Here is a 17,638-nt window from a genome sequence, read left to right on the forward strand (position 1 = left end):
ACACACCTGGTCACACACACACCTGGTCACACGCAATAACTGATGAATGCAACACACGAATCCAAATTGTAAATAAGTTTTCATTCCTGAGAAAAGTCGTCCACTGTGATCATTTACAGAAATAACCTGTCTGTCAGACTGAGGCTGTGATGTCACAGAGTGGGCGGGTACCTGGACTTCCTGGATCCGGAGCGCGAGCGTGACAGGGAGTTGGAGGAGGACCGGGACCTGGAGCTGGACCCGGAGTAACTGCTGCCGCTTCCACTGACGCTCCCGCTCACGGTTCTCCTGGAGGACACGGAGACGACACGGAGGTCATCAACACGAAGCGCCGTACGTCATACGTACGTCACGGATATACGTCGCGGATATACGTCACAGATATACGTACGTCACGGATATACATACGTCACGGATATACGTCGCGGATATATGTACGTCACGGATATACGTCACGGATATACGTACGTCACGGATATACATACGTCACGGATATACGTCGCGGATATACGTACGTCACGGATATACGTCGCGGATAAACGTACGTCACGGATATACGTCGCGGATATACGTCACAGATATACGTACGTCGCGGATATACGTCACGGATATATGTACGTCACGGATATACGTACGTCACGGATATACGTACGTCACGGATATACGTCGCGGATATACGTCGCGGATATACGTATGTCACGGATATACATATGTCAGATATATATCACAAATATACGTACGTAACAGATATGTGCATGCCAGATATACATCACGGATATACGTACGTCAGATATGTCACAAATATACGTACGTCACGGATATACGTACGTCAGATATATGTCACAAATATACGTACGTCACGGATATACGTCACGGATATACGTACGTCAGATATACGTCACAAATATACGTACGTCACGGATATACGTACGTCAGATATACGTCACGGATATACGTATGTCAGATAAACGTCACAAATATACGTACGTTACGGATATACGTACGTCAGATATATGTCACGGATATACGTACGTCAGATATATGTCACGGATATACGTACATCAGATATACGTCACAAATATACGTACGTCACGGATATACGTACGTCAGATATACGTCACGGATATACGTACGTCAGATATATGTCACGGATATACGTCACAGATATACGTACGTCAGATATACGTCACGGATATACGTATGTCAGATATACGTACGTCACGGATATACATACATCACGGATATACGTCGCGGATATACGTACGTCAGATATATGTCACGGATATACGTCACAGATATACGTACGTCAGATATACGTCACGGATATACGTATGTCAGATATACGTCACGGATATACGTACGTCACGGATATACATACATCACGGATATACGTCGCGGATATACGTACGTCACGGATATACATCGCAGATATAAGTACGTCACCGATATAAGTACGTCACGGATATACATACGTCAGATATATATCACAAATATACGTACGTAACAGATATGTGCACGCCAGATATACGTCACGGATATACGTACGTCAGATATGTCACAAATATACGTACGTCACGGATATACGTACGTCAGATATATGTCACGGATATACGTACGTCAGACATATGTCACGGATATACGTACGTCAGATATACGTCACAAATATACGTACGTCACGGATATACGTACGTCAGATATACGTCACGGATATACGTACATCAGATATATGTCACGGATATACGTACGTCAGATATACGTCACGGATATACGTACGTCAGATATATGTCACGGATATACGTACGTCAGATATACGTCACAAATATATGTACGTCATGGCTATACGTACGTCAGATATACGTCACGGATATACGTATGTCAGATATATGTCACAAATATACGTATGTTACGGATATACGTACGTCAGATATATGTCACGGATATACACAATGTCAGATATACGTCACAAATATACGTACGTCTCGGATATACGTCGCGGATATACGTATGTCAGATATACGTCACGGATATACGTACGTCAGATATACGTCACGGATATACGTCGCGGATATACGTCACAGATATACGTACGTCACGGATATACGTACGTCACAGATATACGTACGTCACGGATATACGTACGTCACGGATATACGTCGCGGATATACGTCACAGATATACGTACGTTGCGGATATACGTCACGGATATACGTCGCAGATATATGTACGTCACGGATATACGTCGCGGATATACGTACGTCACGGATATACATCGCAGATATAACTACGTCACGGATATAAGTACGTCACGGATATACATATCAGATATATATCACAAATATACGTACGTAACAGATATGTGCACGCCAGATATACGTCACGGATATACGTACGTCAGATATGTCACACATATACGTACGTCACGGATATACGTACGTCAGACATATGTCACGGATATACGTACGTCAGATATACGTCACAAATATACGTACGTCACGGATATACGTACGTCAGATATACGTCACGGATATACGTACGTCAGATATATGTCACAGATACACGTATGTCAGATATACGTCACAAATATACGTACATCATGGCTATACGTACGTCAGATATACACGTACGTCAGACATATGTCACGGATATACGTACGTCAGATATACGTCACAAATATACGTACGTCACGGATATACGTACGTCAGATATACGTCACGGATATACGTACGTCAGATATATGTCACGGATATACGTACGTCAGATATACGTCATGGCTATACGTACGTCAGATATACGTCACGGCTATACGTACGTCAGATATACGTCACGGATATACGTATGTCAGATATACGTCACAAATATACGTATGTTACGGATATACGTACGTCAGATATATGTCACGGATATACGTATGTCAGATATACGTCACAAATATACGTACGTCACGGATATACGTCGCGGATATACGTATGTCAGATATATGTCACGGACATCCGTACGTCACGGATATATGTATGTCACGGATATACGTATGTCAGATTTATGTCACGGATATATGTACGTCACGGATATACGTACGTCAGATATACATATGCCACAGATATACGTATGTCAGATATACATACGTCTCAGATATGCAGTGTGAAAGTGTTTGCCGCTTTCCTGATTTCCAATTTTTTTGCATGTTTGTCACACTTAAATGTTTCAGATCATCAAACAAATTTAAATATTAGTCAAAGATAACACAAGTAAACACAAAAATGCAGTTTTTAAATGAAGGTTTTTATTATTAAGGGAGAAAAACAATCCAAACCCACATGGCCCTATGTGAAAAAGGGTTTGCCCCCTCCTGTTAAAACATAACTTAACTGTGGTTTATCACACCTGAGTTCAATTTCTCTAGCCACACCCAGACCTGATTACTGACACACCTGTTCTCAATCAAGAAATCACTTCAATAGGACCTGCCTGACAAAGTGAAGTAGACCAAAAGATCCTCAAAAGATAGACATCATGCTGAGATCCAAAGAAATTCAGAAACAAATGAGAAAGAAAGTAATTGAGATCTATCAGTCTGGAAAAGGTTCTGAAGCCATTTCTAAAGCTTTGGGACTCCAGAGAACCACAGTGAGAGCCATTATCCACAAATGGAGAAAACATGGAACAATGGTGAACCTTCCCAGGAGTGGCCGGCCGACCAAAATTACCCCGAGAGAGCAACGTATATCTCATCCGAGAGGTCACAAAAGACCCCACGACAACATCCAAAGAACTGCAGGCCTCACTTGCCTCAGTTCAGGTCAGTGTTCATGACTCCACCAGAAGAAAGAGACTCGGCAGAAATGGCTGCATGGCAGAGTTCCAAGACCAAAACCACCGCTGAGCAAAAAGAACATTAAGGCTCGTCTCATTTTTGCCAGAAAACATCTTGATGATCCCCAAGACTTTTGGGAAAATACTCTGTGGACTGACAAGACCAAAGTTGAACTTTTTGGAAGGTGTGTGTCCCGTTACATCTGGCGTAAAAGTAACACCGCGTTTCAGAAGAAGAACCTCATACCAACAGTAAAATATGGTGGTGGTAGTGTGATGGTCTGGGGCTGTTTTACTGCTTCAGGACCTGGAAGACTTGCTGTGATAAATGGAACCATGAATTCTACCGTCTACCAAAACACCCTGAAGGAGAACGTCCGGCCGTCTGTTCGTGACCTCAAGCTGAAGCCAACTTGGGTTCTGCAGCAGGACGATGATCCAAAACACACCAGCAAGTCCACCTCTGAATGGATGAAGAAAAACAAAATGAAGACTTTGGAGTGGCCTCGTCAAAGTCCTGACCTGAATCCTATTGAGATGCTGTGACATGACCTTAAAAAGGAGGTTGGTGCTGGAAAACCCTCCAATGTGGCTGAATTACAACAACTCTGTAAAGATGAGTGGGCCAACATTCCTCCACAGCTGGAAAAGACTCATTGGAAGTTATCGCAAACGCTTGATTGCAGTTGTTGCTGCTGAGGGTGGTCCAACCAGTTATTAGGTTTAGGAGGCAAACACTTTTTCACACAGAAAAAGGTGGGTTTGGATTGTTTTTCTCCCTTAATAATAAAAACCTTCATTTAAAAACTGCATTTTGTGTTTACTTGTGTTATCTTTAACTAACATTTAAATTTGTTTGATGATCTGAAACATTTCAGTGTGACAGACATGCAAAAAAATAAGAAATCAGGAAGGAGGCAAATACTTTTTCACACCACTGTACGTACATCAGATCTACGTCACGAATATACGTACGTCAGATATACGTACATCAAGGATATACGTACGTCACGGATATACGTACGTCAGATATACGTACGTCACGGATATACGCACGTCAGATATACGTACGTCACGGATATACGTACGTCAGAGATACGTACGTCACGGATATACGTACGTCAGAGATACGTACGTCACGGATATACGTACGTCAGATATACGTACGTCACGGATATACGTACGTCAGAGATATACGTACGTCACGGATATACGTACGTCATGGATATACGTCAGATATATGTACGTCACGGATATACGTACGTCAGAGATACGTACGTCACGGATATACGTACGTCAGAGATACGTACGTCACGGATATACGTACGTCAGAGATATACGTACGTCAGAGATATACGTACGTCACAGATATACGTACGTCAGAGATATACGTACGTCATGGATATACGTACGTCAGAGATATACGTATGTCATGGATATACGTACGTCAGATATACGTACGTCACAGATATACGTACGTCAGAGATATACGTACGTCACGGATATACGTACGTCAGAGATATACGTACGTCACGGATGTACGTACGTCAGATATACGTACGTCAGAGATATACGTACGTCAGAGATATACGTACGTCACAGATATACGTACGTCAGAGATATACGTACGTCACGGATATACGTACGTCAGCTATACGTACGTCAGAGATATACGTACGTCAGATATACGTATGTCAGAGATATACGTACGTCACAGATATACGTACGTCACAGATATACGTACATCAGAGATAAACGTACATCAGAGATATACGTACGTCACAGATATACGTACGTCAGAGATATACGTACGTCAGATATACGTATGTCAGAGATATACGTACGTCACAGATATACGTACGTCACAGATATACGTACATCAGAGATAAACGTACATCAGAGATATACGTACGTCACAGATATACGTACGTCAGAGATATACGTACGTCACAGATATACGTACGTCACAGATATACGTACGTCAGAGATATACGTACGTCAGAGATATACGTACGTCAGAGATATACGTACATCACAGATATACGTACGTCACAGATATACGTATGTCAGAGATATACGTACGTCACGGATATACGTACGTCAGAGATATACGTACGTCACGGATATACGTACGTCAGATATACGTACGTCAGAGATATACGTACATCACAGATATACGTACGTCACAGATATACGTACGTCAGAGATATACGTACGTCACGGATATACGTACGTCAGAGATATACGTACGTCACGGATATACGTACGTCAGAGATATACGTACGTCACGGATATACGTACATCATGGATATACGTAAAAATAAAAAATAAACCCTGAGAGGTCATAAATGATAGTAAATCTATAATAAAGGTTATTTCTTCCTCCTGCATCACTGCTGCGTTCAGGAACACATCACTGTGCTGCGTTCAGGAACTCTCTGAACTTTCTGATAACAACATCGGAGCTGCAGAGGTAGTGAAAACAGACGTTGTGCAGCAGATATGAGATGGTATCAGCCCATCGGAGGGAAGTTCATGAACAGAATATTATCAAATGGTATCAGCCCGTCAGAGGGAAATTCATAAACAGAATATTATCAGATGGTATCAGCCCGTCAGAGGGAAATTCATAAACAGAATATTATCAGATGGTATCAGCCTGTCAAAAGGAAGTTCATAAAAGGAATAACAAACAGGGGGAGCCGGTTTTCCTGGATAGTTTCCCCGTGTAACCCATCCTGCCCACACACACACACACACAGGAACACACTCTCACTGTTCTTCCCTGCCCTTTAACTCTTCCGCTCTGTCTGTCTGTGTATCTCTCTCTCTCTCTCTCTCTCTCACACACACACACACACACACACACACACACACACACACACACACACACACACACACACACACACACACACACACACACACACACACACAGAGCTGACACAAGGTCACTTCTTCCTCCCACTCCATCGCCCACGTGCGGCCTCCACGGTCTTCCCCCAGAATGCACCTGCAGTATCACTCTGAGCCTAGCAGATATGCAAACAGCCATCTCTGCTTATTGCAGATGTGTGTGTGTGTGTGTGACAATGTGACCTGTCAGCACGTCTCCCTGCAGATCAAACTACCCATAAGGCCACGCTGTGTTCACCTGAGACGCCGTGAGGAGTCTTAACGACACTTTTCAATTAAGTCTTACTTAAGCTGTTCATCGTTACAATTTTTCGAATTCACACGATTTTCCCGCAAAAAACATCGTCATCAGAAGCTGTGCTGAAAGTATTAACAACATAAAGTCAGTCTTTATAAAGAAAACTGACTTTATTAACATAAAACAATGCTCCTGTTTTCATCAGCAAATAAAACTCTGTTCACTGGAGGAATCCGGAAGAGGAGAAACAGGAAGTGACGGGGTTTGTGGGAAATGTGGTCTTCACGTTAAAATGATGTGATTAAATGTTTGTGATCAAAGGAAGTGATTCCATATTACTGGATGTTAAATGAGTTTTCTCCACACGTACAGTTGTCAGAGACGTCTCTTTGTTTGTTTCATCCAGCAGGTCTATGTGTTGAATGAACATGAATTAAACAGCATCTAAAGCTCTTATTTTGACAGCAGATGTAGTCCTTGTTTCTATATTCCAGTCACAGACAGTCTGTTCTGGAGACATACGCAGCTTTTAGGACCTTTTAGGAACTTTTATCCCTGTGGTTCTCCAAGTTCAATAACTAAATAAAAAAAATATAACAAAAATATTTCTGTGACGTGCAGCAGGATTATTATCACAGGAAGTGATTACATATTTATTCTTTTATCAAGTTGTGCTTAAAAAAATAAAAAAATAATTTCTCAACTTGTTTGTAATTCCCATATTTTTATGCAAAAATCTCACTTAAAACTCCAAAAATTATATCACAATTTTGGAGAAAATTCTCCGCAAAGTCAAACATTTTTGATCAAAACAATCACAAAAAAGTCATGGAGGACGATAAAACGTCTCCGCGGTGACGAGTCAGACTGATCCCAGGATTCCTGTCAGAAAAACAACTTCTTTATCTCACCTGCGGGGCGGCTGCTGCTGCCGCTCCTTCCTCCTGCCCTCCCTCGGGTTGGGAGGTTTCCCGGGTTCTCGTGGAGGGAGGGGTCTCCCCGCTCCGCCGGCGCCGCCCCCCGGCCCGCCACCTGCCCCTCCGGCCTCCCGGGGGTTGGTGGGGGGCTTCCCTCCCTCCAACATGGGTTTGGGGGGCCGGCCCGGCGGTCCACCGGGGGGAGGACTGGGAGCCTTCTTCATGGGGGGCTTCTCCCTGCGAGGGGGGGGCATGGCACCCGACTTCAGCGGCATGCTGAGGGAGGGAAAACACCTTTTTATAGTATGTTGACAGCGATGGACGGCGTGTTTCAGCTGATGGTCAGTAAATAATAAACAGTCTGTATGTATTATGGTGTGTCTGAAGGAGGAACATGGAGACCCTGCAGGTTTACCCTTTAACTAACACTGGATGAGGCTCCGCCTTGTTCTTGGGGTTCCTCGGAGCAGCTGGAGACGGAGACGTGGAGAACGACCGAGACCTGGTGGACGACAGAGACAGTTCATGTACCGTTACACACACACACACACACACACACACACACACACACACACACACACACACACACACACACACACACACACACACACACACACACACACACACACACACACACACACACACACACACACACAGACCTGACACAAGGTCACTTCTTCCTCTCACTCCGTTGCCCACGTGCGGCCTCTACGGTCTTCCCCCCGAATGCACGGCACTGATGTGTTGCTAAGCAACAGCAGCCCTGAAAGCAACTGTAGGACCAGATGTAAACTTGGAACATTTCTCTCCTGTTGAGCTCTCTGAGTTAACTAGAATTATTTCTTCATCTGGATCCTCTAGCTGTCTGTTAGATCTCATCCCAACTAAACTTTTTAAGGAAGTCTTCCCTTTAATTAATACTTCCATATTAGATCAGATCAACCTATCTATTGTAACCGGCTATGTACCGCAGGCTTTTAAAGTGGCTGTAATTAAACCTTTACTTAAAAAACTGACTCTTGATCAGCTGTTTTAGGAAACTACAGACCAATTTACAACCTGACGTTTATTTCTAAAATCCTTGAAAAAGTTGTTGCAAATCAACTTTGTGATCATTTACAAAGGAATGATCTGTTTGAAGATTTTCAGTCTTTAGAGTTCATCACAGCACAGAAACAGCTCTGGTGAAAGTTACTAACGACCTTTTATTAGCCTCAGATAATGGACTCGTCTCTGTACTTGTTCTTCTGGACCTCAGTGCTGCTTTTGATACGACTGATCATACGATCTTATTACAGAGACTAGAAGATGTTACGAGGATTAAAGGAACTGCATTAGACTGGTTCAAATCCTACTTATCAGATAGATTCCAGTTTGTCCATGTCAACAATGAGTCTTCCAGACAAACAAGAGTTAGTTATGGAGTTCCACAAGGCTCAGTGTTGGGCCCAATACTTTTTACTTTGTACATGCTCCCATTAGGAGATGTCATCAGGAAGCACTGCATCAACTTCCATTGTTATGCAGATGACACTCAGCTATATCTTTCTATAAAATCAGATGAAACTAATCAGTTAGTAAAACGTGAAGCCTGTCTAAAAGACATAAAGGCCTGGATGACCAAAAACGTCCTGCTTCTAAATTCAGACAAAACAGAAGTTCTTGTACTTGGTCCTAGACACCCCAGAAACTCTTTCTGTAATCACTTAGTTACTCTAGATGACGTTGTCTTGGCCTCCAGCAAAACTGTGAGGAACCTTGGAGTCATCTTTGATGAGGATTTGTCCTTTAGACACCATATAAAGCAAATCTCCAGAACTGCCTTCTTTCATCTACGTAATATTAATAAAATCAGGAAAATCCTTCCTCAGCGTGATGCAGAAAAACTCATTCATGCATTTGTTACTTCTAGACTAGGTTATTGTAATTCCTTGTTGTTAGGATGTCCAAATTACTCATTAAAAACCTGCAGCTGATCCAAAATGCTGCAGCAAGAGTACTGATGGGATTTAACAAGAGAGATCATATTTCTCCAGTTTTATCTTCTCTTCACTGGCTTCCTGTGAAATCAAGAATATAATTTAGAATTCTCTTGAAGACTTACAAAGCTCTACATGACCAGGCTCCATCATATCTTAGAGATCTTATAGAACCATATAATCCTAGCAGAGCACTTCTCTCTCAGTACGCTGGTCTACTTGTGGTTCCTAGAGTTTCCAGAAGTAGAATGGGAGGCGGAGCTTCAGTGTTCAGGCTCCTCCCCTGTGGAACCAGCTCCCAGTTTGTGTTGGAGGGGCAGAAACCCTCTCTCGCTTTAAGATTAGACTGAAAACGTTCCTTCTTGATAAAGCCTATAGTTAGGGCTGGCTCAGGTAGACCTGAACCAACCCTTAGTTATGCTGTTATAGGCCGAGGCTGCTGGAGGACCTCGTTACATGCTGAGCTTCTTTTCTTTCCTCCTACTCTTTAACTGACTCATACCTCACCATCTTTTTCTCTCCCATAGTTTCTTATTATTATCTGTTGTCTCCATTCAGTTCCTTCACTCGTGTAGTTTCTGTTCTTTCTTTTCCAGATGTCCCATCATGGAGCTGCATGTCTCTGCTCTGCGCTTGTCGTCTCCACCAACAGTTCTTCTCTTCTATCTCTATGCTGTCCTTTTCTCTCTCTGCTCTCCTCTCACCCCAACCGGTCGAGGCAGATGACCGCCCACCTCTGATCCTGGTTCTGTTAACAGATGCTCCGCCCACCTCTGATTCTGGTTCTGTTAACAGATGCTCCGCCCACCTCTGATCCTGGTTCTGTCGGAGGTTTCTTCCTGTTAAAAGGAGTTTTTCTTCCCTGTTGGAGGTTTTTCTCCCTTAAAGAGGAGTTTTTTCCCTCCTAACTTATGTGGGAATTGTTGAATTGTTGGTTTCTCTGTATAATATTGTAAAGTCTTGCTGTAAAGACTTTAATGTGTTAAGTACCATGAAATAACCTGTGCTGTGATTTAGCGCTATAGAAATAAAGTTGAATTGAATTGAATTGGAATGCACCTGCAGTATCACTCTGAGCCTCGCAGATATGCAAACAGCCATCTCTGCTTATTGCAGATGTGTGTGTGTGTGTGTGTGACAATGTGACCTGTCAGCACGTCTCCCTGCAGATCAAACTACCCATAAGGCCACGCTGTCACCTGAGACGCCGTGAGGAGTCCTAATGACACTTTTCAATTAAGTCTTACTTAAGCTGTTCATCGTTACAATTTTTCGAATTCACACGATTTTCCCGCAAAAAACATCGTCATCAGAAGCTGTGCTGAAAGTATTAACAACATAAAGTCAGTCTTTATAAAGAAAACTGACTTTCTCTCTGTGTGTACCTGGACCGGCTGCCGCTGAAGGAGCTGCGCTGGGACGAGTGGCTGGAGTACGAGCTGAAGGAGGAGGAGCGGCTGCGGGAGCGAGACGACCCGGAGCCGGTGTAGGATGAAGATCGAGACGAAGACCTGCGGCGCACACGGAGGACACGGGGTTAAAGATTTAAACATGACACAACAAAGACGGAGGACACGGGGTTAAAGATTTAAATACGACAGCCTCCTGCTGTGATGAAAGGTTTCCCGGCGGTGAGGAGAGGACATCCTACCTGGAGGAGTTGGACAGGGAGACGGAGGAGCCCGAGGGACGATGTCTCCGGCGGCCTCGCGGCGGGGAGCCCAGGCCGGGACGTCTCCTTGGGGATTTGGACCGGCGCCACGGGTCCTTCCACTCGTCCGGTCGCCTCATGACTGGAAGAACCTCCTTCTTGGAGGGAGGCTCCATTGGCCTGCTGAGAGCATTTTAAAGGTGATCAATAAAATAATCTTTAATCATTTATTGACCAGGTGAAGCGGCTAGTTTTAAGATCTGATCAACTGTCGACTTGAAGGAGCAAAATATTTTACAACCTCCTGGAAAATCTGTCTTTTATCGAAAACTGATAAATCTTTGAATTTACATTTCATTTATCTGACGCTTTTATCCAAAGCGACTTACAATAAGTGCATTTCAACCATGAGGGTACAAAACCAGAACAACAGGAATCAAGAAAATACAATTTCTTCAAGAAAGCCAAACTACAAAGTTCTATCAGTAAGTGTCATGAATGTCAATCAAACAGACACGCCCCCAAAAACAGGTCTTCTTGAATCTTCTTTTCTAATGAATGAGGGATTATTTTCAGATGGACCTCCAGAAAACTAAGAAGAAGGAGTGACTTTAGCTAACAACACCGAGATAACTGATGGACACATTTTATTCACTTTGGATTTGATGAGAGAAGTTGAATGGGAGTCTATGGAGCCGGAGGCTTTTTGGAGCCGACCTCTAGTGGCACTCGCTGGTATTGCAGCTGAAGACACTTCTGGATCGGAACCATTTTACAGACCTGAAGCTACGAACTCTTTTAGAAACAGTCTGTGGTCCAGACATCACCAACTTATCTGCATGGGTTGCCGTGGTAACGAGGCAGCTACACAGGTTACGCAGCTTTTCACTCGCTGGTATTGCAGCTTAAGACACTTCTGAGATCTGTGGTTTAAAGGCACCTGACTAAAGATGAGCAACACCAGCGAACCAAGACTTAATATCTGCATCATGACAGTTGATAATAAAGTGCATTAATTTGCATTTTCTTTTGCAAAAGTTGTGCTGCATTTGGATGGAAACCAGAAGACAAAGTCATGATGCAGAAAACTGGTTTAACTTTAATTGAAATACAGACAATGAAAACAACTCCGGCTGCTGTTTTGTTTTATTATCAATTAATCAGCCAATTTTTTTGTTCTGTCAGAAAACATTGGAAAAATACCCACTGATGACTTTAAATTAATCAGCATAAGTTAAGTTTTAGCTAAAAGAAACTTAAATTTCCATCAAATGATTAACAGACTCTTTGAACTGATTATAAGGACTAAACTGCAGACATGTCCGGGAGCTGAATGGATAATTATGCACAGCTACAACATTTAGAGGGATTTCCCCCCCGCTGACAGATTAATATCTATTTTAATGAAAATGACATCAACATTCAAGTGTGTAACATAAATATTTGTTGGAGGAAATGAACAGCGAGGAAATACCCCCCCCTCCAAAATTACATCAAACAAACTGAACGCATGTACACAAACAATGCCCCCCCCACGTGGAAACTCCACATGATGCAAGAGCCAACAGGTGACCTCATCAGAGCCTGACTCTGCTAAAAATAGAACCACAACACAAGCTATTTTTAGCTCCTAAATGTTTTTTTGATCAAATAAATACTTCCTTTTGAGGAAGGGATGAAAAAAGTAAATAAGTTTAATGATTTCATCAGCTTGCCAGGCCGTCTGGAAAGAAACGAGGCGGTCCAGCGGGCGGATGATCAATAATTACACAAACAGCAGCTGAACTTTGAACAAACTCCACGAACAAATGAAGCAACTGACCTGCAGGAAGCTGCACTGAAATATAATATTTCACCATATTCATATTTAAGACTTGTTACTATGGAGACGAAAAAATTACTTCAGGATCAAAAATAAATAAATCAATAAATGCACAAATGTGATTACACAATTACTAAATAAAAAGCAAATATATTTTGGTGATGAAAGTGGACATCATTTCCTAAATTTAAAGGATTTATTTTTACATTTGGATACTTTAGCTTTTATTTACTTATATTATTATATAATTATATTATTATTATATTTCTGTGTCTGAATATTGAAAACAAAGTAGGTCTGAACAAAGTTAGGGAAGCTAGCTTATGCCACGTGTACATTTGCTCGGAATCGTTTGCTTTTGTCTGCTTCATGAACATCTGTGATGTCACCTTGGACCTGAAACAGGAGCAGAGAAACATCAGAGTTTGGGGAACAAAATCTTTAACATTCCTGCTGCTCCGTGTGCATCACTGTACTGAACGCACCTCGTATATAAATAAATAAATAAATGAAGAATTATGGTTTCATTTGTTTTTATATATCCATCCTGAAGTCATTTTTCATCCTGCATATTAAAGACGAACACTGCAACGATGTAAATAAACAATTAAAAAATGATGAATGAGAAGAGCGCTTCCTCTGAGGAGGATTTCCAGCGTGCGTCTCTGGCAGGTGAAGTTTCAAAAGAGCTTTACGTCACTCGTCAGTCAACATAAAAGCATGATGTGGGCGTTGGCTTCCGTTTGTTGATATTGCAGTTGTCAGAAGAATGTCATTATTACTGATGCAAAAACCACTGCAAACTTCCACAATTTCAAAACAAGACGACAAAACAATGGAAGTGAGCGACACCGCTGGAATTCGGCGACGAGCCGCGACACCTCGGTAAGATTTGCCAATTCTGAATCACAATGTAGGAAAGTTACTGAGGTCAGAAAAACGTTTCTACAGACGAGCTGAAAGAAGGCCAACCATATATTCTCTTAGACTTCACGCAACACAACAGGAGACCCTTCAGCAGGAAGTGGAATCAATTAATAAAAAGTTTTATTTTGTGGCAGTGAAAAGAAAAGAATAAATATAAAGCCACAGTTGAGTTTAATTTGCACTTTAGGGAACCTGTTTTGTTGTTTTTACGTCGGCTCTAAATTCTTAGTTATATATGTATATATATATATATATATATATATATATATATATATAGTTGTAAAATAAAAGGAGAACTTCACTGTAATAAAATTAACTGATGAGAACATGTAAACAATGACTTTATGGATTTGTAAACACTGCAACATTAGATTTAATATCTGTATTAGTACATCATCAATGAGAGGCACTGATTTATAATAATTCTGCAGTTTTATGAGTTCCGCATCAATTGGAAGAAGTTATTTGACCTTAAGGTATTAAATTTGCTGGTTTGGCCAAAAGCAGTCATTTCTGTTTGTTTAATCCATGAACTGCATCTCCATTGATTTTTATTCGTAATTTACTCCATATTATTAGCATTCCTGCAGTTATTCTCTCTGCTGTCTCCTGTACAGTTTGCTTGTCTGTCAGAGCTTCAGTTGACAACCCATCAAGGCTGTCTGCACAGGGAGCTTCCATATTAGTTATAACTCTATTAGAGTGCTTTTTTTGTACAATTTTACAGAATCAGTTCTCTGATATTCTGTTTCATATCCAAGACAAATTGGTCGTATAACTGAAATATCCCGAACAGAATCAATATCAAAGATCAAGTACCAATAAGAGAAGAACTCCAGCTTTAGTTGTGATGGCAGTCTGCATCACACAAATAATTACAAGGCGTGTCAAACAAAACAACACCTCATAATTACATAATGAGTGGTATTGGTGGCGTCTGGTTGATCCAGAGAAACCAACTGAAAGGTCACTTACTTTGGCGGCATGTTGAGCGGCGAGCGCGGCTTCAGTTTGTCCTCGTCCTTCTTCTCCCGGGGGTCTCGAGGAGGACGCATCCTCGGCCTCTCCTTCTCGTCGCGCTTCATCCGGTCCCTCTCCCACTCCTCCTTCCGCCGCATCCTCTCCTTCTCCCGCTCCCGCTCCCTCTCCCGCTCCCTCTCCCGCTGGCGCCGCTCCCTCTCGCGGTGGTCCCTCTCCCGCTCGCGGTCGCGGTGCCGCTCCCGAGGGTCGCGCTCGCGTTCGCGCTCCTGTCGAGACGAACATGTTCTGATGAGACTGTGGACAAGGCGTCTGTCCGCTCCTCTCGTGTCTGCTCAGCCTGTCTGTGGAGGAACGACCCTTTAATGAGCGATACTCACGCCGTAGTAAGGAAGAGGAGCTTCGGTGTACTGCACTCGGAAGTTTTCGTACTGGCCGCCGCGCCACAGGGCCTCCATTTCATAGTCGTAGTACGGGTCGGCGTACGGGTCACTGCACAGGGAAACACATTCGATTATAAAGGCTTCTTAGATGTTCAATAATTTATTTTTCTATTTGTTCTGTTTTTTTTTTTACAAACTGATCAAAGACATTTTAATAGGATGATACAGAACTATGTACATTCGCTTAAAAATACATTTCTGCAAATCATTTTAGGCTTTCTCATTTTTTCCCGTTATTACATCAGCGCTTGACTTCTGCTCACAGGTCTAATATGTTAACATGTGTTTGTTAAAATGGACGAAACATGCTCATTTACAGTTTTCTTTAATTAGTATCCCAACAAACTATTACTCTTTATCATAGTTCTTCTGCTTATTATTCTATACGCATGTTTTAAACTAGTCTCGCCGCTTTAAGACAATTCTTGAAAAAAATAAATAGATCCAAACGTGCGTTTTGATCAGCAATAGTGTGCTATGAGTGTGTTTTCATTCCACTCACCCATATACAGGGTCTCTGAACTCCATTTCACTGAAAGAGAACACAGATGAGAAATGAATCGTGTCACTTTTGTGTATTTACTTCACTCAGGGCACTCAGAGGGAACTTGTGTTTTAAGTGTAGAAGGAGCTGAATTCTTTAACAACCCTCTGAGGGAGTGTAGTATGGGACCAAAGAAACTCGTAATCAGAGCAGCCTGCAGGCCCTGATCTTCTTTGTTTTGGCCCAACACATTTGACAAGCTCATGTTTGTTCTCCTTATTCTTAAGTGCTGTAAAATCCAAACCGTGATGACAACGTCTATGGGCTGTCGCTTTTCAATCAAAATTCGAACATTCGAACTGTAATGACCCGTTCGAATTCTAAATGTTCGGTCTATAAGTGCAGCAGACTGTTTGTAGTAGCTTGCCTTGTCATCCAGCAGAGGGCGTAACACATCACCATCAGATAGACCTATTGTAGCCCCTATTTGACTCCATATGATCATTAGTTGTTAATCCGCCACCTCGGACCAGCGGAGAGACTTTGACTGAAAAGGGACGTATAAACGTGTTATTTTGATGCGTTAATGCAACTGTTAAAAATCCATCTGCTGGAAGAACATTGTGTTAAAGTAAAAAAAACAATCTAAATGATGAAATTAATGTCTGTGGAACACACATTCGAACAAATGGCGTGTCAATCGATATTCATTCGAATGACTTGTTTTAGAAAAAGTGAATCGTACTCTCGGATGATGCGGTAGCTGCGTTCTCTGAAGAAGTCGTTCTCTTTGTCGAATTCTCTCTCGTCCTCTCCGATCGTCACGTTGAAGCGTTTCTCCTCAAAGTCCGGCTCCTGCTCCTTCCGGATGGTGGCCTTCTTCAGGACCTACGGGACGCACAATTAAACATTCACACAACAGACTGCTGTAGGTTCTCTTCAGGCTTCTCCAAATAACACAGAAATCTACAAGTTTTTAAAAGACGTGACGACATGAGGGACATGTTCACTGCAGAGCTAATAATGTGTTCCTAATAAAAGCACTGGAACAAGATGCGTTCTTCGAGTTCCACGTAGCATGCTAGCAGGGTTAGCCAGAAGTGACCGTATTTGGACGAACTGAAACAAAATCAAACAGACACGCCCCCAAAAACAGGTCTTCTTGAATCTTCTTTTCTAATGAATGAGGGATTATTTTCAGATGGACCTCCAGAAAACTAAGAAGAAGGAGTGACTTTAGCTAACAACACCGAGATAACTGATGGACACATTTGATTCACTTTGGATTTGATGAGAGAAGTTGAATGGGAGTCTATGGAGCCGGAGGCTTTTTGGAGCCGACCTCTAGTGGCACTCGCTGGTATTGCAGCTGAAGACACTTCTGCATTATCAGGTTACAGCTATCGGTGGGCGGGACGTAGTATCGTCAGGTTTCCAATCAGATCGGTCAGATCCACCGCTGGCTCCTCCCCCAGC

General features: G+C 42.4%; 1 protein-coding gene across 4 annotated transcripts in view; it reads right to left on the reverse strand.

The window, feature by feature from the left end:
• zc3h18 (zinc finger CCCH-type containing 18) overlaps nucleotides 1-17,638 on the reverse strand; it is a 30,270-nt gene that overhangs the window by 6,428 nt on the left and 6,204 nt on the right. For 3 of the 4 annotated variants that reach the window (XM_069719388.1, XM_069719386.1, XM_069719387.1), the window contains exons 6-14: nucleotides 16,908-17,050; nucleotides 16,181-16,210; nucleotides 15,616-15,727; nucleotides 15,233-15,504; nucleotides 11,509-11,691; nucleotides 11,243-11,368; nucleotides 8,294-8,380; nucleotides 7,873-8,154; nucleotides 172-288 (exon numbers count right to left, since the gene is read on the reverse strand). In XM_069719388.1, coding sequence (XP_069575489.1) covers nucleotides 172-288; nucleotides 7,873-8,154; nucleotides 8,294-8,380; nucleotides 11,243-11,368; nucleotides 11,509-11,691; nucleotides 15,233-15,504; nucleotides 15,616-15,727; nucleotides 16,181-16,210; nucleotides 16,908-17,050 — 1,352 coding nt within the window. The remainder of the gene's footprint in view (nucleotides 1-171; nucleotides 289-7,872; nucleotides 8,155-8,293; nucleotides 8,381-11,242; nucleotides 11,369-11,508; nucleotides 11,692-15,232; nucleotides 15,505-15,615; nucleotides 15,728-16,180; nucleotides 16,211-16,907; nucleotides 17,051-17,638) is intronic. The other variant, XM_069719389.1, reaches the window with a different exon arrangement.

Source organism: Brachyistius frenatus, unplaced genomic scaffold (genome assembly GCF_029030835.1).
Source record: "Brachyistius frenatus isolate BFR_SWC_R1_liver_20210118 unplaced genomic scaffold, ASM2903083v1 Contig_214, whole genome shotgun sequence".
Taxonomy (NCBI): Eukaryota; Metazoa; Chordata; class Actinopteri; family Embiotocidae; genus Brachyistius; species Brachyistius frenatus.